Source organism: Dipodomys spectabilis, unplaced genomic scaffold (genome assembly GCF_019054845.1).
Source record: "Dipodomys spectabilis isolate Male_0828 unplaced genomic scaffold, ASM1905484v1 ptg000021l, whole genome shotgun sequence".
NCBI lineage: Eukaryota > Metazoa > Chordata > Mammalia > Rodentia > Heteromyidae > Dipodomys > Dipodomys spectabilis.
The window spans coordinates 1,477,186-1,504,973 of record NW_024870698.1 but is presented as its reverse complement, the minus strand read 5'-3'; the positions used below and the strand labels follow the sequence as shown (position 1 = coordinate 1,504,973).

At 39.7% G+C, this 27,788-nt stretch overlaps 2 protein-coding genes across 2 annotated transcripts in view; one reads left to right on the top strand and one right to left on the bottom strand.

The window, feature by feature from the left end:
• Fbxl5 (F-box and leucine rich repeat protein 5) overlaps nucleotides 1-3,334 on the top strand; it is a 35,361-nt gene extending 32,027 nt beyond the window's left edge. Inside the window, exon 11 of the mRNA XM_042674721.1 lies at nucleotides 2,571-3,334. Coding sequence (XP_042530655.1) covers nucleotides 2,571-2,647 — 77 coding nt within the window. The 3' untranslated portion in view covers nucleotides 2,648-3,334. The remainder of the gene's footprint in view (nucleotides 1-2,570) is intronic.
• A 4,765-nt stretch (nucleotides 3,335-8,099) lies between these two features.
• Nucleotides 8,100-27,788, bottom strand: part of Cc2d2a (coiled-coil and C2 domain containing 2A) — an 80,916-nt gene continuing 61,227 nt past the window's right edge. Inside the window, exons 25-37 of the mRNA XM_042674812.1 lie at nucleotides 27,467-27,572; nucleotides 27,194-27,303; nucleotides 25,102-25,198; nucleotides 24,288-24,386; nucleotides 20,604-20,780; nucleotides 17,732-17,935; nucleotides 16,865-16,954; nucleotides 16,382-16,495; nucleotides 15,529-15,663; nucleotides 12,805-12,927; nucleotides 11,425-11,483; nucleotides 9,634-9,811; nucleotides 8,100-8,381 (exon numbers count right to left, since the gene is read on the bottom strand). Coding sequence (XP_042530746.1) covers nucleotides 8,193-8,381; nucleotides 9,634-9,811; nucleotides 11,425-11,483; nucleotides 12,805-12,927; nucleotides 15,529-15,663; nucleotides 16,382-16,495; nucleotides 16,865-16,954; nucleotides 17,732-17,935; nucleotides 20,604-20,780; nucleotides 24,288-24,386; nucleotides 25,102-25,198; nucleotides 27,194-27,303; nucleotides 27,467-27,572 — 1,681 coding nt within the window. The 3' untranslated portion in view covers nucleotides 8,100-8,192. The remainder of the gene's footprint in view (nucleotides 8,382-9,633; nucleotides 9,812-11,424; nucleotides 11,484-12,804; nucleotides 12,928-15,528; nucleotides 15,664-16,381; nucleotides 16,496-16,864; nucleotides 16,955-17,731; nucleotides 17,936-20,603; nucleotides 20,781-24,287; nucleotides 24,387-25,101; nucleotides 25,199-27,193; nucleotides 27,304-27,466; nucleotides 27,573-27,788) is intronic.

Genomic DNA, 27,788 nt, shown 5'->3' with positions numbered 1-27,788 from the left:
TATACTTCTACTGCTTCCAGCTATTGCTTATGCTTTTTTTTCCCTAAGCTATTGTTGAATCCATTCCTATTACCCTTCCTTCTTTACCTTTCTGTCATCTTTTAAAAAAATAGGGTGGTCCATATGGGTGGTTCACACACCTGTATTGGCATCTACTTGGGAGACAAGGCAGGAGGATTGCTTGAGTCTGGGAGTTTGGGACCAGTCAGGGTAACATAATGAATGAGGCACTGGTTCTGGGGGAACACAGTAGGACACATTTTGAAGTAGTTTTGAGTGTTTTCGTTCGGAAAATTGAAAGTCTTCATGTATGTTTCTGCTTCTACCTTAAAGATTTGAGAAACGGAATTTCATTTGGATAAAATGGTAATCACGTATTCCTTGGCAAACCTAGCAATTTAGGCAGTTCATAAGATGGTCATGTTGGAGCCGGAAATGGGGCGTGGGGCAGGGCTTGTCTGGGAGAAGGGCACTAAAAGAGTGGGAGCAAAGCAGTCATCATGTAAAGGCGATGAAGGCAAACCAAGATGTGCAAAGATCGGGGCTGGGTTGTTGTTAGGTAAAGCAGGAAAACTGGTCTAATGCTGATAATGGGAGAAAAAATCCCAAGGATTAACACTTCTTATCAGGGCATTTCTAGTTAATAAAATATGTACTTTTTAAGAAATCGTTACTGTTAAGATGATTTAGTTTTGTATCTTAGGCAAGTTAATCTTGATAAAAGTGCTGCTTTATAAATTTTACCTCTGGTTTTGTAAATTTGGCTGACAATTTGTTTTTACATTCAACTCTTTGTTGAAAAAAATGGAATAGGTAATTTTGATTAAATAAAAATGGGCTGGCAGCTCTCTAATTTTATAAACTACTTTTAAGCCTTTTACTTTGGGAAAATTTAAACGTAAGTCCACATATACTGTCAGCTGCCACCGTTCTTAATCTGGCCTTATCTCTTCATGTGCACAGTATCCACCACTGAATGTGCTACCATCAACTCGAAAGCTAACCCCAGCATCCTGTCAATTTTAAAATTAAATACTTGGGTTGGGGGGGAGAGAAAAGAAGAGGAAACAGGAGGATGCAATAATGTTTGATAAGAAATGTACTCATTATCTTGCCCATGTAATTGTAACTCCTCTGTACGGTATTTTCACAATAAAAAAAGAAAAAAAATATATAAATATTTGAACATAAATGAAAATGTATGCTGTTGCAATTCTGCCTACATCTGTAAAATTGAGTATTTCTTTTCTTAAAGATAGGTGGTATCATTCCCATAGTGAACTGTATCAACATTGTACCTTAGCGCCTCTATTCTAAGACTTTCTCCATTTTAATTTGTTTTAGTGGTATTAGCATATTGGCCTTCTTTTGCAATGAAGTGCTACTCTTTAGAAACAATGCAAATTTAAATACATTTCTGAGTTATGCTAGGTTTCCTGATGTTTTATTTACAATCTATTTGATGTGTTCTGCAGTGAAGTTAGAGTTAATGTCATTCTTCAGTTTTCATTGCCTTATCCCAACTGCAGAGTTTTGGCTTTCTAGGGGTTGCATCAAGAACTAATTAACCAAGCTATTTGTTCATGGTGCTGGCATACTGAGACTGCAGTATAGTAGAAACAACCGTTCCACATTTGCTTTTCTTCATAAAAACTGAATCTGTGCTGTGAACACTTTGTTATTTTCTAATTCCTAGTTACATTCACTAGTGATGTTTTATCTAGTGTCTGGGTTCCATTGTGTGGCTGGACATTTATTCTACAGATAGCTTTTCCTTCCTTTCTGTAAGAGAATCACAATTTTTATTTATCTTAGATATGTATCTAATGAATTATTATATACTTAATTTTGGAAAAATAATTCTAACCATATATAATTGGGGATGGCTACAAATGTTCAATAAAATGTAGGAAACAGCTGGGTGTTGTTAGATCATGCCTGTAATCCTAGTTACTTAGGAGGCTGAGATCTGAGAATCAGAATTCAAAGTAAGCTGAGGCAGAAAAGCCCAGAAGACTGTTACCTCCAATTAACTACCCCACAAAGCCCAAAAGAAGAGTTGTGGCCCAAGTGGCAGAGGACTAGCCTTGAGCTTAAAAAGCTCACGTCCTGAATTCAAGCCCCAGGCCTGGCACAAAATGCACAACAAGACAACATTTCTACCACTCAAGTCCATGTCTCTGTAGGTGATTTTGTTTTAAAAGTTGCTTCTTTAACTGAGAGACAGGATTGTTCCTGTCTTAATTGTATTTCTAGGGAGGATATATGTATGTCTGGTGTTAAATTAGCTTGACATTTTACCTCTGTGTATTGTCCTCCTTGCTGAGATTTTTAGATTGTTGCCAAAAAGTTTTTTTTTTTTTTCCCCCTCTTCTGTTTACTTTTTAAACTAGGATATTTAAAGTTAGGCTGTTATGGGCAGTTGGTGTCTGATTAATCTTTATGCACTCATTAACATTTATTTCTGTGTTATAAACATGGTAACACAATTTTTTAGCTTTTTCATGAGAAAATTTTTTTATATGATTGCCAAGAAATTCCTCCTTTCACATTCTTCTGTTTTCATGCAGGTCCTCATGCTGATACCGCCAGTGGATGCCAGAATTTGCAGTGTGGTTTTCGGGCCTGCTGCCGCTCTGGCGAATGACCCTTGACTTCTGACCTTTGTCTACTTCATTTAGCAGAGCAGGCTTCCTTTCATGCACTTTACTTACAGGACATTTCTTATCATCCCCGTTGGAGTGTGTCTTGTTTTGGCCCCATTTCTTACAACCTCAGAAATCTTAATTTACCAGTAAATTGTACAGTGTTGTTTTTCTCGCAGATACATTTTTGTTTTAGAAAGGGAATTAATTAGGTCTTTTCATCAGGGTGTGAACAGTCTTGCTAGATTACTTTTAATGATATGCTTTGAAACTAATGTCACTATTGCCATGCCTTTCAGATTATTCTGAGTTTTAGTCAGTGGGGCTACTGGTTCTCTGTGTAGACACTACTAAGCTTTGCAGGTGTTTGCAGGCGTAGATTTATAAAGTTTGATTTTCAGGGTTACACATTTTGGAAACTAATCTCTTCTCTCTAACATTTTGTTTATTTGAACAAATTCTCAGAGGGCCAATTCAAACATACCTACAGTCCTTTAAGAATAAATTGGCTTCTTTAGTGTTAGCTCAGTGAGCTAGCAGAGCACTAGTCCATTTGTATTTGCTTTCTTCCAAGACCCTTGGTTTCCACTACATTGGTTTCCCTAAATTGTCAAATTTGGGAGGGATTTTTAAGAATTCCACAATCATTTGGAGAAATGTATAAATAAAATCTACTTTGAGGACTTTAACATTGTGTTGTTCTTTTATTAGTATAAATTTAACCCAGGTTTACTTTAGCATAAAATGGGAAGAATATTTTGTCTTTCGAGCCTCTGAAATAACAACATTGACAAGTAGATCCTGAGTATCATCCTGACCATGGGCCTGGGTGCCGTTTCTGCTTTTCAAGGCTAGCACTCTGCCACTTGAGCCATACAGCTTACTTCCAGCTTTGTGGGTAGCTAATCGGAGATGAGTCTCATGGACTTTCTTGCCCCAATGTGCTCTGAGTTAGGATCCTTATATCTCAGCCTCCTGAGTAGCTAAGGTTATAGGCAGGAGCCACCTGTGCCCAGCCCAGTAGTCAAATTTTGAATTTGTAAGTCTTAACTATTTTGTGGGAAAAAAAAATTGTGAGTAAAACCTGCCATTAAGAAAGGCACATCATAACGGAATTCTATAAGACCTTTCAAGAAGAACTAATACCCATACTCTTCAAGCTCTTCAGAGAAGCAGAAAAGGAGAGAGCTATCCCAAACTCATTCTACAATGCCAATATCACACTCATCCCCAAACCAGGCAAAGACACAACAGAAAAAGAACTACAGACCAATCTCCTTGATGAACACAGATGCAAAGATCCTTAACAAAATTCTAGCTAATAGAATCCCGAAACACATAAATCATACACTACGACCAGGTAGACTTCATCCCAGAGATGCAGGGATGGTTTAACATACGTAAATCAATAAATGTAATCCAACACATCAACAGATCCAAGGTCAAGAACAACATGATTATCTCCACTGATACAGAAAAGGCTTTTGATAAGATACAACATTCATTCATGTTAAAAGCTCTGGAGAAAATAGGAATAGAAGGAACATTCCTTAAAACAATAAAAGCCATATACGACAGACCAATAGCCAATATTATACTTAATGGGGAAAAACTACAACCAATTCTCCTAAAATCAGGAAGGATGCCCACTGTCTCCACTCCTCTTAAATATAGTCTTGGAACCCTTAGCCAGGGTAATAAGGCAAGAAAAAGACATTAAAGGGATCTCATAGGGAAAGAAGAAAACTATCACTTTCTGCAGATGACATGATACTATACCTTCATGATCCCAAAAACTCCATCCCCAAACTCTTAGAAATTATAAATCGCTTTGGCAAAGTATCAGGATACAAAAATCAACCCACAAAAATCAGTCACCTTCCTGTACACTGACAATGTACAAGCAGAGAGGGAAAGGAAGCAACCCCATTCACAAAATATTTAGGAATTAACCTAACCAAAGATGTAGAAGAACTATTTAACAAAAACTATAAAAAATTACAGAAGACACCAGGAAATGGAAAGACCTCCCATGCTCTTGGATAGGCAGACAATATAGTGAAAATGGCAATACTGCCAAAATTAATAAATTCAGTGCAATTCCTATTAAATCCCAGTGATGTACATTTCTGAGATACAGAAAACAGTCCAAAAATTTATATGGAACAACAAAAGACCTAGAATAGCCAAAACAATTCTAGGCAAAAAAGACAACATGGGAGGGATGTCGATGCCAGGCTTCAAACTTTACTATAGAGCCATAATAACAAAGACAGCATGGTACTGGTACAAAAACAGACCTGAAGACGGATGGAATAGGAGATCCAGAAATAAAACCACATGCCTACAGTCAGCTGATATTTGACAAAGGAGCCAAAGATATACAGTGGAAGAAGCACAGCCTCTTCAATTACTGGTGCTGGGAAAACTGGGCAGCCACATGCAAAAAACAAAGTGGATCCCAACCTATCACCATGCACCAACATCAACTCAAAATGGATTAAAGACCTTAACATCAAACCTGAATCTCTGAAACTACTGCAGGACAGAGTAGGAGAGATACTTGAACTTACAGGCACAGGCAGGAACTTCCTGAACAGAGTCCCAGGGTCACAACAAATTGGAGACTCGACAAATGGGATTACCTTAAAATAAAAAGTTATTGCACAGCTAACGGTATAGTAACCAAGCTAGAAAGACAACCAACTAATTGGGAAAAAATATTTACCAGCAATATATCAGACAAGGGGTTAATATCCAAGATATACAGGGAACTCAAGAGACTAATTCCTCCCAAACCTAACAAATCAATTACTAAATGGCAAGGGAATTAAAGAGAGACTTCTCAGAAGAAGGGATAAAAATGGCACAGAAACACATGAGGAAATGTTCACCATCCCTGGTTGTGAAGGAAATGCAAATAAAGACAACCCTGAGATACCACCTTACTCCAGTCAGAATGGCCCACATCCTAAAGTCAGCCAATGAAAATGCTGGAGAGGATGTGGAGAAAGAGGAACCCTATTAACACTGATAGTGGGAGTGTACACTTATATAACTACTTTGGAAAGCAGGCTGGAGGGTCCTCAGAAAGCTAAATATTGACCTCCCTTATGACCCAGTCATACCACTTCAAGGCATCTATCCTGAACAACAGGAACCAGGATACAAGGACACATGCACCTCCACGTTTATTGCAGCACTGTTCACAATAGCTAGGATATGGAAACAACCAAGATTCCCACCACAGATGAATGGATTCAAAAATTGTGGTATCCATATACAATGGAATATTATGCAGCCATTAGAAAGGACAAAATAATGGCATTTGCAGGGAAATGGATGGAGCTAGAAGAAATCATGTTGAGCGAGGTAAGCCAAGAGCAAAGAGACAAACGGCACATGGTCTCCCTGATAAGTAGATGTTAAATCCAAAATGTAAGGTGATATGACAAAATTAACAAGACTTAAGAAACAAAGGACCCCACTCATCTGGTCACATCACTACTAAATAACCCCATGCTGCTGATCACATATATGGTATATATGTGCACATTGGAGGGAAACCAGGAGGATGACACAGATCTAGAGGGAATCAGAGAAAAACATACAACAGCAGGAACCATCAGCTGCACTGGACATTGACCAAAATGAACTAAGCAACTCAATGGCAGCGATGGGAGGGAGGGAACAAGTGGGAAAGAGGGAACAGCTGATGCTATGCAAAACAAAAGAAATGTACATACCACCCAATGTGGAAGAAATAACTATTGCAAAGCTCATAGAACTCATAAATGTTATAGACCACGATAGACAATTTACCCCATGAAAGTTAGAATGTGTTTGTGACTTTAAGCATCACTGTCCCACAATACTGGGAAATTATGTAATCACTTAATCACAATAAATAATTTGAAAAAAAAGGCACATGCTGAGCCATTGTATGGTGTATAATTTTATGTCAGAAAGATGAAATAATGCCGTGGCATGTAAACATGGGCAAGAGTCAGCTGTTGGGGACAGACATCAGAATTCACTATGCATGTTAATTCAACTAAGCCTTTCAAAGGATGATGTGCTCTGAAGGGAGGGTATCTGTTGACACTATAAAGCTGTATCTTACACTGATGGTGTTTTTATTTTGATTTCACTGCTGTTAATGTTTACAAACAGCCTATCAGTTTCTTGGTGTCCTTTAGGGCAAGTGGTATAAGTAGATCATCTTTTGAGGGTTTAATCTGTTTTATTTAAGTTTAAGTCATGTCATTTTGTGGGCTAGCCTCATATAGGTTTTCCTTTCAAAGTGAGAAGTACACTAGTGTTATCAACAATACCATTTGTCTCACAGACAACATCAAGCAACAATAGGAGATAATTTTGGTTGTTACAGTGGGCTGAAGGGAGAAGGATGCCGCGTTGTATACATCTCCAGACAGAGCACATACATTTACTACTTATTGCTTTAGTGTAATCTAAAGTATTTCTCTTCCTATATGTTTTTGTAACAGAATACTACAGACTGAGTAGTTAAGACACTGATTTCTCTTCATTCTGATGGCTGGAAAGTTCAAGATAAGTCCAAGTCCAGTGTTCTGTCAGGACTGTCTTTGGCTTACAGATGGTTATTTTTTTGTCTTAAGTCTTGAGCTCAGAGCCTTAGCATTTGTTGTCCCTTAGCATTTTTGCTCAAGGCTAGCTAGCATCATTCTAGCATATGAACCACAGTTCTACTTCTGGCTTTTGGTGGTTTATTGGAGATATGAATCTCATGTTTTCCTGTCTGGGTTGGCTTCAAACCATGATTCTTAGATGTTAACCTCCCGAGTATCAATGATTATATATAGGTGTGAGTCATCCATGCACAAGGCCATAATCTTCATGTATTCATTTTCATATGGCAGAGACAGAACATGCTCTTTACAGTCTCTTGCAAGAGCACTCTTCTCCCACCATATTACCTCCTGAAAGCTCTCCCAATATGCTGGACATAACGGTTTTAACATGGATTGCCAGGGAATGGTAGGGGCAGGGGTGGGGGGTGGGGGCTGTGCTTTGGTGAAATCCACCAATACTTAGTCTATAGTAGTACCTTAGAACTGCTTCCCCTTTTGGTGACTAAATATGGTCCTTCCCCCAATAACTATATTTTAATGGGTGTGCACGTGTAGCCTTGCTCAGTATTTTTTGTAGGGTAGGAGATACTGAGCAGCAAAGTTTTTCTTCCCCCAGAATGTTTGTTTGTTAATGCAGTTTGACAGTATGGTAGATACTGTGCTGGATAGGCACAGAAGGGTAGTTCAGGCTAACAAGCAGGAAGGCTTAGAGGCCGAAATCTCAGTGTCACTTACTCTGGGTGGTCACATTGAATTCAGGGTCAAAAGTGGCAGAGGTAAGGCTATTAATAAAAACACTGATTAAAATAATACACTTAAAAACAGCCAAAGATAATTTTATTTCATCATTCAAAAATATTTTTCATATAATAATATAAAAATATTTAATATTCTAATTGTAATTTTACATGATGCAAAAAGTTACAATGAAAAATTACCTGTTGCGTACAAGGGAGGCAACATAGATCCAAACAGACAAGACATTTTTGGGATATGGGTGGATATATACAGCCAAAGCAAATTCTACATTAGGAACATCAATATTATGCACCCCAGTGCTATACACGGCTTCAATTAAAGGCTTCACCTCAGAATAAGGCATGTGAAGAGGAAATCCCGAGAGCTGGGGGAAAGAACCCATTGTAGTCATTAGTGAGATTTACAGATAACAGATTTTGCTCATGTAATCTATATAGTAAGTCTTTCTGGATTGCAAGGTCATTAGCTCTATTCTCTTTGTCTGTATATATTAGAGATGAAAATGGAGAGAGGTTTATTCTGGTGTATAAAGCATCCTTCATGGTTCCCTTTCCCTGATAGCATCAGAATGCATAAAAATTCAAGTCTTCTGCAGACCTAGGTAAGCTAGTCACTCCACTCCACCCTGACCAATGAAATTACAGTGAGTGTCGGGAGTCTGCTAGGAGACGGCACACAGCTGCTCAGATCTGAACAGTATGTGTGCAGATAGGTGTCTGCTCTGCTCTGGTATTTGCTTCTCAGAGTGAGGTCAGCCTGAGGACGGTGCCACATGCAGGAGCGCAGAGTGGGGCTCAGGCCTGGTAGCTGCTCATCTCCACAGATGGTAGGCCCACGGATTTTCCGCTCGAGTCTGCTTAGGTTTGCAGTTAGTAAGTTGAAAACATTCTGAGAACCTGAGTTTTACTCGGACCATTTTAACCATCCATTTTTAAACTCCTGAGCCAACATGGCTTACTGTCTTATCCAGCTGCCTCTAGGTTTTATTATATATAGTTGTAAGAACACAGTGCACTAGCAATGCACAATAGAGAGGATATGTTGTCTACTGATGAGAAATTTTCTTGGTGAATAGCATTGTTAAACCTTATCTTTTCATTTTTATGTACACTTCAGTCTTACGTGATACAGCTAGCTATTACCAGTTTAATGGTACTTTGGGTTGTATTTCATAAAGGATATTAACATTTCATAAGGTCCTTTTAGAAAAAATGGATTTTATTTCTATTTTTGTCAGTTGTATGGCTTGAACTCAGAGCCTGGGCACTGGCCCTGAGCTTTTTAGCTCAGGTCCACTTCTGGTTTTCTGGTGATTAACTGGAGATAAGAATCTCATAGACTTTCCTGCCCTTCCTAGCTTTGAACTGTGATCCTTAGATCACAGACTCCTGAGTAGCTAGATTTAGAAGCATGAACCACTAGCTCTTGGCGGGATTTTCATTTTATAGAGGTTTTTTGTTATTTAATGATAGGCTATTCACTAAGGCTTTGAAAAAAATCACACCTTTTAGTCTATGCTGTATATATTTTGATTTCCAAGACCACTTAATGGGTAATTGAAACTTACCCCATTAGAAATGGGTGTGTGCAGAGTCAATTTGAGCCATCGTGCTTACCCTGTAGTCTCCTAGCTGTTTGAGTAGTTCTGCTTGGTGGTCATCTTCCACATCTTCTCCTTGACTGCTTTCCAGAAGAGGCAGGAAGTGACGCAGAGTGGAGGTACAGTACCTGTTCCACCGAGTCAGATAGCGTGGCCGCCAGTCCATGATTTTTTCTTTTAGAATTTTTTCAATCCTGTTTATGGGAGAGACTCCATTTCTTGGTGACTTGGCTTTACTCATGTAGTGGGGTCTAGGTGATTACACGACTACATTTTTGTTGGTGATGTCATTCATTAGGCAAATTCATAACTAATAGGGGTTACTTTCTGGGAATTGAAAAGTTACGAGTGTTCCTTACGGATTCTGTATTTGTTGGAATGGGACATAAACCTATGAATAGAAATGACATTCTGAGGCCAATAATACATTCTTGAAAATAACCAGAAAAAGCTAGCCTGGAGGACCAGAGACTAGCTAACTTCAATACATTTAGCAAGGTAGCTTATAAAATACTTTATTCACTGGTGACATAAAACTAGACCAATGCTTATGTTGGGAGCCTCAAATGTTTGTTAGGCTTATTCCACATGACTGATTTTCTTCTCCAGTGGTGTTTATTCATGATTGTAGAACTTATTTTCTAAATTGCCTAAAACTGCTATAATTTAATATTTAATTTGTATAGGTATTGGGGGGTCATAGGATCTGAAGCTTACACACAGAATGAAGGAAAATAGCTATTACTTTGTAAAGGTACTGGAATAAATCTTTGCATCCATTGCTATTGAATCCCAACAATGACCTCATGAGATAGGGGATACCGATTTTACAGATTTAAGGAGATGTGGAGGTCACAGAGAAATGAACTAAGCAAGGCAAAAGAGCTGGGATCCAAGTAGAAAGACGATTGATGCTGAAGACTTTTTGTCTATCTAACTTACTGCACCAATTTAGATATTTGGTCAACTTTCCATCTTTATTTGGGGTTTCAGAATGGCCTAAGCAAGAAAGATCAATTGTCAAAAAACACTTGAACACTGGCGGAATAGATGACTGGCTCCTAATCAAAAGTATGGTGAAACGATCAGGAGAAATACTGGGTTTATAGAAAATCATTATTCATATGAATTGCAGTCTTTATGGAGAACTTGGAAGTAAATTGGTGTTTCCTAGTAATAATGTCTTTAAAACAATCACAGTTAATCCCATGTAATATGATACATTCCTCATGCAGCATAATCCACTAGAAACCACACAATGGCTCTGAAATTCAAAAGATCTCTGTAGTCTCAGACATCCCTCCCACTTAGCACTTAAAAGACAGCCTACATCTCAGTCTCCACATTTGTGAAACTGGGAGAATAAGTTCTAATTTTCCAAGACTAGAGAAATTACAGAGATTCACACAGGCTCTCACTGGCCGCCTGGACTAGGTTCATAAACTGGTTAGTGTTCCACAAACCACTAATTGGACAGAAGAAGCATATTTAAGCTGTGGATTATGCTGTGTCCCAACAAGACCCATAATTGCATGATTTTCAGCTCTAAACGGAGGTAAAGTCTTTGGAGGACAACATATTCCTTGTGTTCACCTCTGTGTCCTTCCTACCTCTTGTGCTGCTGCCAAGGCCTCTGTTGAACCACAGGATTTAGAGATCACATCTGAACTTGGTATCTTCAGATGTGAATTAACATTAAATTGCCCTAATTATTTCATATTGATCCAAGCTGAGAACTGTTTAAAGTTCGGTCTTACACTGCTAGTGATGGGATTACTTGTGGATTTGTGGATTTTTATCATGTTACCTGTCTTGTAGCTCAGCAGCAGCTGCTTTGTCTGTGCGTTGATAAATTAGCTCTTCAGGCTGTAAAAGAGGAAATTGTTCAGATAATATTGTATTGTATACCATAATTTATTTCTTCCATCATTCCAATTCTTAATGCTATTTAAAAAATGTTTTGGTGCGTCTTGGGCTTGAATTCAGTGCTTAGGCGTTGTCTATGAGTTTTTGGGCTCAAAGCTAGCGCTTTACCGTTTGAGCTACAACTTCACGTTCAGCTTTTTGGTGATTAATCGGAGTGTCACAGACTTTTCTTCCCAGGCTGGCTTTGAACCATGATCCTCAGAGCTGACCCTCCTGAATAACTAGGACTACAGGTGTGAGCCCCACCACTGCCACCTTGCCCCAATGCTATTTTCAAACCATGGTCTTAAGAAAAAAAGTTTTGTGTGTATCACAACTTCTCTACGACAGTTGATTTTCAAAGCTTTTTTGAGACGTATGTGCTCCGTTAAAAATACTTTGTATTTTATATATACATTTATATACTTTATATACATATATATACTTGTATATACATTTAGCTATCAAGTAAAGTGAAAATTTTAATATAAACAGCTGTGCTTACTACGTGCAGTCTACTTCTGGTTAGGAGTCTAATGTTATGTTTTAGTGGATTCTAATTTAGTGAATGAGGTCCTAAAATATAGTTTTGTTTTAATATTTGTTGGTTGTGGGGCTTGAATGCAGGGCTGGGGCTCTGTCCCTGAGCTCTTCAGCTCAAGGCTAGTGCTCTGCCACTTTAAGCCACAGCTTCACTTGTTTTTTGAGTGGTTAATTGGAGATGATAGTCTCGTGGGGACCTTTTTCTGCCCAGTCTGGCTTCAAACTCAATTCTCAGATCTTATCCTCCTGAGTAGCTAGGATTACAGGCGTGAGCCACTGGCTCCCAGCTCTGTTTTAAATTTTTTTAATGCTGGCTCATCCATTCACTGTTATTCTCAGCTGAATTATTTAAATTGCCTCCAGTTGAAGACCTCACAACTTGTCTTTAATTCTCTTTTGCCTAGACCCAAAATAGCAAAGAAAACTCCCATTAAAATGGAAGGCAAATTATGTCTCTCCTCTGCTGAAAGCACTCCAGTTGTTTCCTTGTTTACCTAAGAATCAAAGATAAATTTAAAATGTATGTACTAGGGCGGGCTCTCTTTCTCCCTCCCTCCCCCCTCCCTCCCTCCCTCCCTCTCTTATATGTAAATTTGCTTTTGGTGCGAATCAAGTAAGTTTGAAAAACACTATTCTAAATATTTAGTAGTAGAATTGAGAGTCAAGAAATACCTAATTACTTAATAGAAGAATACCATATCCCCTACTTTATGTTTAATTGTTAATAAAGTAATTATACCTGAACACTGGAAAGGCCAGGATATGGAAGGCTTCTTGAAAAAAAAGATTTCCATAGCTTAGGCTTTGTGACATCAAAATTTATCCTTAGTGGTGAGTCATACTGTTGAATGTTAAACCAAACCTAAAAAAAGATGAAGCCATATTAGCACGTATGTATGCTATCATTGAGGGAGGCAGCAGAGGGAACAAGTGTGGACATGGGTTGCACACTAGGTCACTTATTTTGTAAACTTTTTGTTCGTTCTACAATTGACATTTCATAGAACTGTCATTGACCAAATTTCCACACTTTTTGTCTTTTGAAGTTTGGGGAATCTTGTAGGTCTGGTGAAATAGGCAGTTCTTGATTATAAGAAATGTTTTTAGGAAGACCATCAAGACCCTGCCTTCCCTGTTCTTGCTCTTTGCATCCTCCTAATGGCGTTTTTGGTCCAGTTCTTTATTCCCACAGCACTGTGCAGTGTCTGAGATGGCACTTGTCTGGTTGGGAACATGAGAGACAATGACTCTAGGACTTGCATTTGAATTTGGGCTCTTACGTTTACTGACTGTGACCTTGAATGATTCATTCAACTTCTGTGTGCTTCAGTTTCCTCTTCTATAAAACTGAGATTAAAAAATAGTAAGTACCATAAGGTTGAAAAAATTCAGTGAGCTTATAATGCATCTGTATTTCCTAGAATGAGCTTTTATTATTACTACTTACCATTTTTTTTGGTAATTGTCTACTCATCTGTGTCCTCACTGGACTATTGAGTTATTGCCTGAGCACATTTACCATGTCTATTATTTATCATTTTAGTTTTAGCTTCTAGCGTAGCTCCTAGATTGTGGTAGTCACATTGCCACGCAAAAATGGTAAATTTATCCACACAACACATTTAAACAAGTAATACGTATTTACTTAAGATATTTAATCAAGTACCTCCTCAGTTCTAATTCAGTGTGAAGTAGCCAATGGGGCAATCTCTATGGCTGAGTCATGAATGACACAGCAGTCACCAAGTGAAGACATGGAATATCAGATGAGAGTGGATGCTATTCTAGGATGCAGTCCCAGACCCAGTCCTTCGCACTTTTCTGTCAGCATATGTTTCTTTTCCTTAGTTCTCAGTTCCTTCCACTAAAAGAGACAAAACGTACTTCCCTCCCCCTTCACTTTTGGCCAGTAGACTGGGGTGAGTGCATTTGTTCAATCCATGAGCTTAAGTTTAAAAGGTTTGGTGTGCTCCTACTTGCACTTGACTTCCATTGTCACCGCTCTGAGTCCCAGCATAAACACACGATGGCAGAATGGTCTTGGCCACCACTTAGTGCACCCAAGTTGCCCAGCCTTGACTAGCAACATAAAAATAAAAGTCCTAATTGTGCAGGAGTGTACCAAATAGTGAACTGAAATGGGTACTCTTTAGGTAGCTATAGTAATGTAGGATGAGGAAATAATGGAAGATACAGGATTAAAGGAGACGGAGGTAAGAGATGGGGAAATCAAAGACAATTTTGAAGTGCTCTGGCATAAATTAACTTCAGGAGCAACCTTAAAAAACAGGCCAGTTGCCTTGCAAGTTAGGGTATAGACTCCAAGTATCAGATTGTATCATTATTTGTTACTTTTAAAAAGTATTTTATAGTCTACAAATATCTATGCACATGTAAGTATAATTTATAAATAAAAACATTGGCAACACGTGCAAACACTTTTACTGACAGATACTCAAAGTTGAGAGATTAGTAAGGTAAATGATGATTGTAAAACAGCCAGGAAGTGGAGCTGTTCATATGTGTTTGGCGCTTTTTTTTTTTTTTTGCAATTACCCTTTTTATTTCTCACAGAAACTAAAGTGCTGACTTGATAAAGCACTGACTTCACTATTACCTCCATTTTACCAGTGAAGAAAATGAGGGAATGACAGATTTGAAAACTTTTCCAGGCTTTCACTAGTAAGTGATGAGTGAAGTGGAAGTTTTAGGCATTCTGACTCGTTAGCTTATGTTTTTTAGACAGTGCTTCATAGAATAGCTTTCACAGACCCAGACCTTGTAGCCATAATCATTTGAGGCTATAGAAGGCCAGGTGGCATATGGAAACTTCCTGTAAAAATAAAGAAACTCAGTTTTTTCAGGTGATTAATTTTAGTTCTCAAAACACAAACTAGGCAATGGAAGCTCTATTTTAGAAGCAAATACCGAGGATTCAGAGGAACTCTGAATCAAACTCTCTCTCTCTCTCTCTCTCTCTCTTCTCTTCCCTCTCTCCACTTCATTTATTTTTAGATTTTTATTCTGATTCTGTGCAAATCAGCTAAATCATTCAGGTTTCTTTAGGATTATTTAGATGACTTGAGTCTGCCACTGTGCCTGCTATACATTTCTTTAATTGTTCTGTGAATACATGTGTAATTATGTTTACATAATTTTTGGCTATATATTTTTTTCTTGTCAGTCGTAGGACTTGAACTCTGGGCCTAGGTGCTGTCCCTTAGCTCTTCAGCTCAAGGCTAGTACTCTACCACTTGAGCCACAGCGCCATTTCTGGCTTTTTTTGCTTATGTGGTGCTAAGGAATCGAACTCAGGGCCTCATGAATGCAAGGCAACACTCTATCACTGAGCCACCTTCCCAGCTCCCTATATAAAATACTTAAGGCAGTTCATCAATTTAAAAACAAAATCAAGAAAACAATCATCAACCAAAAGAGTTTAAAAAGAAATTTCATTACTCACATTATCTGGGCCAATTAAACAGCCCACACTTTTCAAGGGACAGAATGTATCAAATTGCCCATAAAAATGTCCACTGCAGGGATTCCATATTAAATAGTGATTTTTCTCCCAAGTTAGCACATAGGCTGTTGGACCCTAAAGGGAAAATCCATTGAAAACAGTATTCAATTAATTAGGTAATTAAGATCAATAGTAGGTTGCATGAATTATTCATTATTTTTGTTGGACTTCTGACTTCTAAGATCCCATACTGAAACTTAGAAGTTCTTGAAAAATGAAATCATAACACACTTTCCTGCCCTCTCCCCCATCTTGCATCTGTTACTGCAGCAATGTTGACTAAATAAATATAGGGGTCACTTTTCCTGTCCAGCATTTCTTAAAATTCGCTGAGGAATGTGTGTATGTGTGTGCGTGTGTGCGTGCATGTGTGTGTGTGTGTGTGTGTGTGTGTGTGTGCTTGAACTCAGGGCCTTGAGCTCTGCTTAGCTTTTTCACTCAAGGCTTGAGCCACTACCACTTCTGGCTTTTTGCTGATTGGAGATAAGTTGGAAATAAGTCTCCTGGACTTTCCTGCCTGGGCTGGCTTTGAACCCCAGATGTTGGCCTCCTCAGTAGCTAAATAACGGTTTTGGATGGTACAGGGTCCAGGTTTACCAAAAAAACAAAAAAATAAAAACAAAAACAAAAACAAAACCCAACCTAAAATGCTGTTGTTAACCCATCACATGTCTGTGGGCTATTTTTCAAACACCCCAAAGGACTGTGATGAAGGAAGTCCTGTCCACGGCCTGGTCTGTACTGTGGAGGAGACAGCTCTGCCCCTCTGCCATAGATACCTGTGTTGTCTTACCTCAGGGATAGCACTGCCCATCAGTAGCCAGGCCTTCTTACCCAACCACAGAAAGTAATTGCACAGCAATACCGCATGCTCTTCTTCATCTCCTGCCAGGAGATCAAGAAATTGCTGATGGAAAAAAAAAAGGAAATGTTTCATTGAATAATTGCTTATTTTAGATTGACCATGCACGATTTTCTTCGTGTGTGTAGAAAAAAAACAATTTTTTTTCAGTCCTGGGAATGGAGCCCAGGGCCTTGTGTGCCATATAGAAGGCAAGTGCTTAGCCATGCAGCTACATTCCCAGTCTATATTATTATTAATTATTATTTCTAATTCCTGAAATTTGGGGAAAATTGAGCTAGGAAAAAAAATAAAAATTTAGCTCATCCTGTTAAAACAGATGGCCAAGTTGATTATTAGGATGATTAATGAATGCTGCAATTTCAGATTATGCATAATTCAGCTGAAGTCAGTAACTCTGAGAGGAAGACTTACGTCAGAGGTGCTCCATAGGTCACAGACACCAGCAAATGAAACAGTGTCAGGCAAGAAAGGAATCAAGGACACGTATCGAGCCACCAGTTCCTGTGTAAACCAAATTAGTTTTCAAAAGTAATCAGCAGTGTATCTGTGTGCATACCAGTTCGCTAATTTTCTCTATATCTAACTACTTAATTTAACTTACATTTAACTGTATTTAAGGACTCACTGATTTCCTTTGCTTAATTTCTGATTATGATTATATCTTCTACTAATGCAAATTCCACTTGGTACTTCAACAAAAAACCTATCAATTTCTACAGTTGATTGTTCACTAATACTTTCAGTATCCTAGACTCCCAAACTTATTAAATATATCTATTTTGTAATCTGTACCTGATTGTGAGTTACTCCCTGAGACAATAAGGACTATCATCATCCTCGTTACCTTCAGGCTTTTTTTGTTGTTGTTGGTTGCGGGACTTGAACTCTGGGTCTGGGTGCTGTCCTTGAGCTCTTTAGCTCAAGGCTAGCACTCTACCACTTGAGCTATAGCACCACTTCCAGTTTTCTGTTGGTTAACTGGAGATAAGAGTCTCACAGTTTTTCCTGCCTGGGTTGGCATTGAACTATGATCCTCAGATCTCAGCCTCCTGAGTAGCTAGAATTACAGGTGTGAGCCACTGGCGTCTAGCTTGCTTCAGACTTTTCTAATGGAAACCCCATGCTAAAAATAGGTTTAATTATTAATGATCTTGATATAGTTAATATCCTAAGTGTTATGATACATAGTAAATAAGCAATTTATTGAAAATTTAAAACATTCTCAAATATCACTATTTGGCTTCAGTCTTCCAGCACCGATTATCTATGAACACTTACTGCAGTTGCCTGTTGATTATCGGGGTAGAAGTTCAGGAGCTCCTGGGGAGGGTTTAAAGGTTTGAGATAACGTGTAATAAAAACCGTTTTTCCACTTATGTCAATTACTGTCGTAAGGCATCGACGATTTGGAAACTTCAAGGCACATTCAGCTTGAAATTTTTCTGTTGCTTGAAGTAATTTCTCATCTTCCTGAGACTCAAACTTCAAAAAGAAACATTCAGGGAGTTTATATGACTCTGGGAGATAAAATGGCCCATGCTCAGCTCCCACAGCTAACACGTACTAAATACATGCTTGGAAAGTATGCTTCAGTGATTCTTTTTTGCTGTTTTGTATTTGTTTTTTGATGGTTGAGGGGCTTGAACTCAGGGCCTGGGTGCTGTCCTTGAGCTTTTTTTGCTGAAGGCTAGGACTCTACCGCTTTGAGCCACAGCACCACTTCTGGTGTTCTGGTGGTTAACTGGAGATAAGAGTCTCACGGACTTTCCTGCCTGGGCTGGCTTTGAACTGCAATCCTCTATCTCAGCCTCCTGAGTAGCTAGGATTCAGGTGTGAGCCACCAGTGTCCAGCTTTTATTAAGTTACTCTTATCAAAACCATCATGCCTTGGTGTCCTTCGACATTATTTAATTACATTTATAATTTAGAAATTATTTTGACTCATTATATGCTAATATACATTCCATAAGACTTAAGGTGAAGAGACAAGCTGTCATGTGTAAACTATTTAATTAATAAAGTGATTGATTAAAAAAATCAAACAATGGATACAAATTCTGATCGATGAACCCAAGGACTAGAGTTTTTTTAATGTATACGTTAGTGTTGGCTTTAAGAAAAGGGCCCAGAAATCCGACAGGGTGAGAGCTTCTGTGTTCTGGAGTCTTCTGGTATGACTCAGTGATGTTTTCAGGACAGTAGCTTTAGGATGTCAAGGTGTTGACAGTCAACATGCCTTGTCTCATAGCTAAACAATATAAGCCCTCCTTTTACTTCCTGAAGCTGGATCAGGGCACTGCAATGTCCCCAAAGGCAGCAGCTGGCTGTCTGGTGAACAGCCATTGTGAAGGACCAGAGGCTCCGCCGGGGTGTCCAGGAAGTCAGCTACAGCAGCATGAGGCCGTGTGCACAGGCCTCAGCCACACCCTGCGTCTCCTGTCCTCTCCCAGCTCACCACCTGATGGAGCGCTCGAGGACTGCATTTTCCTTTGTTAAGAATTCCCAGAGCGGACCATTATCTATTGTTTAAGATCATTTTTCTTCTTTCCCTTCTTGAGATCAGGCTTCATGTTGTAACCCACTCCGGTTCCTGTGGCCTAGCCTGAGAGCCTTTTTCTGTATGAACATGCTTGCTTGGTTTTCTCTTGAGTTTACACAGAAAGACAAGTATTTTCTTTATGGAAAATAATTTGAAATGCATGGATTAGTTTTCTTGAGAAGCTTGACTTGTAGTGACAAAGCCCAAGATCTAGGATTAGTTTGGATTCCAGCACATTGGTTTTACCAGGAAGCCTGCCTATCCTGTCCATGTCTTGATAATGGGATATTAACAACATTTCATGTTTATGTTGCTGGTCCTGGGGCTTGAACTCAGGGCGTGGGCACTTTCCCTGAGCTGCCTCTGCCCAAGTACTCTACCACTTGAGCCACACCAACGCTTCCAGCCTTTTCTGAGTAGTTTATTGGAGATGAGAATCTCAGGGACTCTCCTAACCAAGCTACCCTTGAACTCCAGTCCTTAGATCTCAGGCTCCTGAGTAGCTAGGATTACAGGCATGATCCATCGGCATCAGTTTAAATAGTATTTCTCTCTGGGAACCAAATCATAATACTGGAAAGGAAATGGAAGCAGCCTTTTTTTTTTCATCTCCACTGGTATCTTAATTACAATGGAACACTAAAAACTAATAAACTTGCAAACAGCACAATGCACTGTGCACAATAACTTGCCATTTAACAACTTGCTCTTATGCACGAATGTAAGTTTGGGAAGAATCTCTACCTACTCTCTATCTCCAGTGCTAAAATATGTCATATACTGGTTGTTCAGGAATATCTACAATGTAGAATTATGTAGATAGGTATAACCTCTGCCATATACTACCTCTGTGACCCTGGATAAATCGAGCCTTACTTTCCTCATCTGTAAGTTGGAGACCTACTGTTTAACACATCTGTATTGAAGATTAACATACACAGTGCTGGGGATAGAGTAAGGTCTCAAAACCTGGTGGTGGGGACATTACAGTTAATGTATTAATTTACATATAAGTGAGAGGTCACAATACTCTCTCTCAGCTCCAGCAAGTGCAGTGGGCATAAATGCTGACCTCCAATTCTACATTCATAAAGGTGTTTCCCAATAATGAAGGTTGGGGAACACTTGTCAACAAATGGCAGATCTGGAAATTCATGTTCCCTGGAGCTGTTTAAAAGAGTAATTGTGTATGCATTTGTTTCTTTTTGAAGAAATGAATTGTGGTGACCTATGAATGAAGGTCATCCAGCTTTATGATCCTAAGAACTGACTCAGTGTGTAGCATAGCCAAGATGTAAAGGGAATCTATTTCAGCACACTTGCAGATGAATGTGTCATAAAAGAGGAATCCAACCTCATAATATGTCAACATTAATTTTCATCAACTTAACAAAATTCTTCTAAAACCAGAGCATGTTTATAGTCATCTGGCTTTACCTAAAAGTGTAGGTTACTGACTGACCCAACTGTTGGCTCAGGGAAGTTCAAGGGCACACATCTGCCCTCCGACCATCATCCTGGCCTGGCTGAAAGAATGATAAAGAGATGAAAGGAGGACATCCTTATATTACACCAGCATCAGACATGGCTTTCCAAACCCTATGCACTTACCTTTTCTCGAACTGACTCTCCTGGGACCAGCTGGGGCTCAATAGTAATGAACAGGGTGATGTAGGAGCCATCACTCAGGCTGCGGATAGCATCAAAGCCTCTCTCCATGAACATGTTTCTCTCTTTGCTGTAGCCCAGGAGAACTGGAGGAATGTCTATTTTAAATGTGCCATCAACCTGTGAAGAAAATATGGTTTGACAAATATTCTGTTGACTTTCCAACAGATGTTCAAAGGCAAGCGTCAACTCCTTGTTACGTAATTAACATGCTAAAATAAAAAAAATAATACTTCATGCTGGCATTCAAAGCATACCCCAGGCTTGATCCCTTAAAGTGTCACCATTTCTTCTTTTCTTTACTTAGCAGAAAAATGTGCCCAACAGTCAGGCTGCCTAGGTTCAAATCCTGTTTTAAGTTTCAAGTGTCTCAGAGTCCTCGTTTATAAAAAGGAGAATGTAATAGGACCCATTTTCTAGGACTGTTACAATGAATAAATGGATGAATGAATGAATGGAGAGAGGTGTAAAACTAAGAACAGTGTCTGGTATATGATAACTATGCAGTAAATACTGGCTGAAGTCTTTCCCCTTTTCTAGAAAGTCTAGCTTTCCTTTTCTACCTTTCAGATTCTCAATAATTTTTCAAGGCTTAATCTAGCGTCAGTTCTCCCGCGAATGATTTTACTGTCTCTCTACCTTCACATGTCGTTTCTCTCGTTTGTGGAATTAACAGACCTGCCTGGCTTGATCGTCATATGCATTTGTCCTGTCCTTCTAGATGATAACTCTGCGAGTAGAATCTACATGTCACCTCCTTTTATGTTACCTTTCTGTGACACAGAGCAGTGTTTTGAATCCACAGTAGGCCCTCCATAAACTCAGGCTGAGTAAATGACAATCCACTTGTATAAAAAGGAATAACATGTAGAAGCTTCAAAAGGGCAGAATGTTTTTAACTCGTGTAAAGTCAAAGCAAATATCAAGCTATTCGGGGCCGAGGTGTGGGAATTTAAGATGGGTTTCTGAACATGGGCGTGGTTGATAATAGGGGCCAGATAAACTGTGGTCAGAGACTGTCCTGTGTATGCATGCTTGACACATTCTTAACCTCTCTGTGCAAGATGCCAGTTGCCATCCCCACTAGCTTAGCAACCAAAAATGTCTTCAGCCAGTGCCAAATATTCCCTATGGGTACATTTCAAGTCACGGGGTTTGCAGTCAGACAAAACTGTTTTAAAGGACAAATGTAATGAGGTCATTCTCTAAAGATGTGTTGAAACATATAAACCATAAAAGCAGAATCACTTTTTTCTGCTTTTACCAATCCTGTTCTCCAGGGATAAGCAATGTCAGTCTGTTGAGAACAAGTCAAAGTTGAACCCTAGCTTTGTGATTTGAACAAGACATGTAATTCTCTAGGCTTCTATGTTGTCATCTTTTAAAGTGGGGTTAATGATGCCAGGTGTTTTATGAGGTTTCATTAATGTGACAAACCTTCTAGAAATGGTATGTAATATGTACCCAACGAAGTCTTAGTTATTATTATTATTAATCAGTCAGATTATATTAGCTTCAAGAAGTCCCAGAGAACTGACCTAGGAATGGAGATAATGACATAGTTCAAGGAAGAACTTTATGACAAACTAGCTCCTGCGGTAGTGAGCTCCGGATAGAGCACAGACGTGGCAGGGCAGAGAAGAGGAGGACCTTTTATCAGGGTTATTATTTCTGAGTGCCTTCCAAATGTGAAATCCAGAAATGTCAAATATTATGGGCAATTTGATTGGTAAAGTCATGTGCTCTTTTTTTTCAAATCATTTAAATTCTATCCAGAGTGGGAAATGTCAATTGTTTTAGTGGGTACACCATTGGAGCATAACTATAGACTCTCATTTGCCTGGGGATGATTGCAATTACAGTTGATTCTTTTGTGTGTGCGTGTCTCCTGGGCTTGAACTCAGAACTTGGGTGCTGAGCTTTTCAGCTCAAAGCTGGTACTCTACCACTTGAGCCACAGTTCCATTTCCAGCTTTTTGGTGATTATTTAGAGGAAAGAGTCTCACAGCTTTCCTGTGCAGGCTGATTTCGAATGACAACCCTTAGATCTCAGCTTCGTTAGTAGTTAAATTACAGGCATGAGCCACTGGCACCTGGCTAGTTTCTTGAGACCCTAAACAAGCTTTGCTAATGGCCTTGATAGAGACTGTGGCCAGGCAGCATTTACTCAGTGTGATCGTCACAGAGGCTCAGGGGTTCCTGTTGCCATGGATTTAATTCTGGGATGCTCAAGAGATTTAGAATCTTTAACTGTCCCAGATTAAAGCTAATAAGTCCTTCAAGAGCTGTCAACCTCAAAGATGCTCTGAAGCAAAATGGAACTCTAAAGAAAAATGTCTTTGTTGAGCATGTCTGTGCTAATGATTTCTCATGGTTTAAATAGTATTTATTTTTGGAACTATGAATAGAATGCTCTTGATTAAATGGGCCATCAATTGTCCTGATTACCTTCTTTAAGTTACTTTCAGACATCTCTCTATTCCATTTAAGTTATTTTGACAGATTTCAACTTTTTCTCACCTTTATCACTTTTATTTAAATGTTTTAAACAACCCTCATCAGAAAGGCAAAAGTTGAATTTTCCCTCATAGGTGGAAGCTAGAATTAGCTTATGAACATACAAGTAGATCTGTTGGGTGGTATACAAGTATATACACTTGTGTTAATGGAACTGTGGTAGATTCAAGGGAAAACTCAAATAGTGTAATTCCTTAGAGAGGCAAAATCAAAGTTCAGCAAAATAAAGCACCAGGAAATGGGTAGTTAAAAAGGGGAGGGATCAAGGGGCGAAGGGTAGACAATGAAGAAAAGGCTGGGAAAATACAGTGAAGAAGTCAATGTACATCCTAAAAATTTAAGAAGATTGAGGGAAGGGGTGTCAGGGGAGAGATGGGTAGGAATATTGAAAGGGGTGACATTGATCAAGGCACATTATGTTTATAAACCGTTTTGTTTTAGGGCAACTCTTTTGTATAACTACTTAAAGATAATTTAAAAAAATAAATCAACTGTCAAACTTGAGGGGCGTGGTGGTGTTGGAAGAGCTGAGGGGAGAATGATAGAAGGGGTGATATTGATCAAGATATATTGTATTTGTCAATTGACATGTTGAACTGTACAGCTATTTAAAGATAATAAAAATTATTTTAAACATTTCAGATTATACCAGTCATATAGTAACTATGTTTTTTTTTTTTTTTGTCGGCCGTGGGGCTTGAACTCTGGGCCTGGGTGCTGTCCCTCAGCTCTTCAGCTCAAGGCGAGCGCTCTACCACTTGAGCTACAGCGCCACTTCCGGTTTTCTGGTGGTTTATTGGAGATAGGAGTCTCACGGTCTCTCCTGCCTGGGCTGGCTTTGAACCGAGATCCTCAGATCTCAGCCTCCTGAGTAGCTAGGATTACAGGCGTGAGCCACCAGCGCCCGGCTCATATAGTAACTATTAACTCAAAGGCACATACATGTTTAATAAGCCCGTGTCAGTAGAATGTAAGATCAGTGACATTATGTGTCGTGCCTTTTATCTTTCCAAGGGCTTTGTACATACCTTCTCTCAGTATTGAGATGCTAACAGGAATAAACATGGAGAAAGCTATTCCCCATTCTCACAGAATGCTGCCTTTACTTACCCTTGCTTGGAAATAGATGGTGCTAAATGGAATCTTCACACATCCTAACCAGTGTCTCTCGATACGGGTATGGATTCCACTTCCTCTTTCACGGTCATCCTAAAGGAAGTGTGGGAAGGAATGCTACTTCAATAACTCCAGACACATATTTATTAATGTGACAGTAGGAAAGTAGCAGGATTTTAGTTGAAAGCATGTGGACTTAGGTTATACCAACCTAATCACATTCTAGATCACATGCTTAATTTCTCTGTGACCCTTGGAAATACATTTGACTTCTCAATTTCAGTTTTCGGGTCAATCAACAGGAGATTTCACAGTCTGTTTCACAAGGTTATTTTAGAATTAAATGAGAAAATATATGAAAAGCAGCTGGGTGCCAGGGCCTCTTGCCTGTAATTCTAGTTACTCAGGAGACTGAGATCTGAGGATTGCAGTTTGAAGCCAGCCTGGGCAGCAAATTCTGTGAGACTTTTAACTCTAACCACCAAAAAGCCAGAAGCAGAGCTGTGGTTCAAGTGGTACAGTATTAGTCTTGAGCAAAAGGAGCTCAGGGATAGCGCCTAGGCCCAGAGTTCAAACCCCAGGACCAGCCCCTCCTCCTACCCCCCAAAAAAGCAAAGCAGCTGGTATAATTTTTAGAACAGAGTAAACACTTTCCTGAATATGAAAAAGCCAGTTCTCTCCTCCTTCTGTTTGAAAGGTTTGAAATAGATCAAGTTTGAAACATTCCAAACACAAGAAAAATGAAAAATGTGCTAGGGACTTGGCTGTGAAATGAGTGCCAACATCTTCCTTAAAACGGAGCACTTACCTCTAAGATGTCATACACTACTTCATCGAAAATGTTGATGTATACATCGTCTTTCACTGACTGTAGACTGGCGGTGCTGTAATCCCCATTAGGAGCCCTGCAAAATCACATCAAACCAGAGACCATGAGAACAGACAGGTAAAACAGGAATTCTCAGCACTCAGAACATCAACATGTGAAAAATACCCGAGGAGGAGCATAGCTGTAAGAGTTAAAAGCCAGGCCTCCACTCCAAGATTTGTCTTATACAAGGACACGCTGAGATGGTGATATAATGCTTATCCTCCAAGGGAGGGAGCACTGGACCACGTGCTCTGAGGATCAAACCATCCTACTCCCTTGACTTCTCTGATCCTCTGAGCTCTCCACAGCTTCTGCTGCTGAGTTACCTACTCTGCCCTATGGTCAGCTTTACACGGAACCAGTTCACCAGGACCAAGATGGCTCTGGGGACAGCTAATGGTTGCCAGCTAATGGAGTTATAGACTTCCAACGCCATGTCCCCAGCATGCCCAGCTAGTCCGGAAGTTGTTCTGGGTCTGGTCCTGCTGCCCACCCTATTTCTCATAGACGTATGAAGCTGTTAAGAGGTAAGAATTCTTTCCTGCCCCATGACCCACTTGGGCCCCATCCAGGTCAGCCTGAGCTTGCCTGTCCATCGCAGGGCTGGAGATGCGGTGCCACGTGTTTTTAGCATAGATCTGTACATTTCCTTGTGTTTTTTCTTTGCTGTTGTTGGTTTCATGTGTAACCGTAGTAACTGTCCCCCTCTTCTGACTTAACTAGTTTGAATCCCTGATTTGTCTCTAATTTACTATGTAGCGTTAAGTAAGTCACCTTCTTTCTAAGTGTTTTCATTTCTTCTTCATAGAGGGTTAACTGGACAGATGGCTCAAGTGGTAGAATGCCAGCCTAGCTAAGCATGAGGCTGAGTTCTCACCCATGTATTGCCAAGAGAAAAAAAGTAGAGAGATTAGATAAGGCCGATTCAAGTTCTCAACTAATGAAAATCTTTACCACAGTTCTGGAATGCTTGTGTGTCCCTGGCAAAGGAGAAAGGTCACTTAGGGGAATTGGAGTTTGAAATATGCTGCAGGAGAGGGCAGAAGGAAGAAAGGAAAAGCAGGGTGGTGCCAGTGGGCTGTAAGAAGTCAGAGCCTGGGGGGGAGTGGAGTGTCCTAATGGAGTTCCAGTTTTATTCTTGGACAGTCAGCTGGTAGGGAAAGAGCAGAAACATGGGACTTGCTTGGTGTCAGGATACTTGGATCTTATCCCAGTTCCTTAGTTAAAAACGTCTCAGACATTTCTTACTGAGTGTTTCCTTCACAGTGTTTCAAAATATCTCCTATAATTCTCCTTCTTCTTCATTTTTAGAGAGGACACTGGGGTTTGAACTTAAGGCTTTTGTGTTTGCAAGACAGGTACTCTGCCTCTTGAGCCATGCTTCCACCCCTTTTAATTCTTGCTATTTTTTTTTTTTTTTTGGTCATGGGTCTTGAACTCTGGGCCTGAGCACTTGTCCCTGAGCTCTTCAGCTCAAGGCAAATGCTCTACCACTTGAGCCACAGCAACACTTCCAGTTTTCTGATGGTTAATTGAAGATAAGTCTCATGGACTTTCCTTGCCCAGGCTGACTACTCTTGCTATTCATGCCTAGGTTGGCCTAGACTGCAATCCTCCTAGGTGACATTATGCCAAATTATTGGTTGAGATGGGGCAGGGGGTATTTCATAAATGTTATGCCTGAGGTGGCCTCAAACCACAATCCTTCCTACTTTTGTCTCTGTAGTACTGTAGTTCTTTTTGTTGTTGTTGTGGTGGTGGTGGTGGTGGTGGTGGTCAGGGGCTGGGTGCTGTCCCTGAGCTTTTTTTGCACAAGGCTAGCCCACTACCACTCTACCACTTTAAGCCACAGCTTTGCTTTCTGTTATCTGGTGGTTAATTGAGGATAAAAGTCTTTTGGACTTTCCTGCCCAGCCTGGCTTTGAACTGCAATCCTCAGATCTCAGCCTCCCGAGTAGCTAGGATGACAGGTGTGAGCCCCATTGCCCGGCTTAGTACTGTCATTCTTTAAAGGAGAATATATGTTTACCTAAATGGAAGTTCAAGTTCTTCATTCCAACTAGGATTTGGTCCTTCAGCTGTGGTTGTGTGACAAATTGTTCGTTGGAAAGAAACTTCTACAAAGGGACGTACTAACACCTTAAAAATCAAGAACAAATTCCGAAGTCCATCATCATTAGTTTGAATTATTTTGTTCTTAGCAGTATGTTACCAAAGGATGAAGCAGAAAGAAAGACTGTCTAGAAGTAGGAAATATGTGGAGCACTGTGTAAGGCTTGGAAGCCAGGTTCCAGAGGCTCACCTGGCTCAGGGGGAAGTCAGCGCTGGGTGTCGGGCTGTGTGGGCTAGGGGATGTAACATGCTTTTCACTGAAAGTCCTCGAAGATCTTGGTGGCTGCTGGAACTTGCTAGAAGGGAAAGTGTATGGTAGAAATTAATGACAAGGAAAGTCTACCTATAGAAAAGATGGCTTTCATTTTCAAAGATGTATGGCCCTGGGTTGTACTGAGATGCCCTCCATTAGCTTGTTGACATTTCAGGAGACTTTCAAGTGTGCTCTGGTCCCCCCCTCATTAGCAAGTGATTGCCAGAACATTCTCCAGCTTCCATTCTTCAGGTCTGCT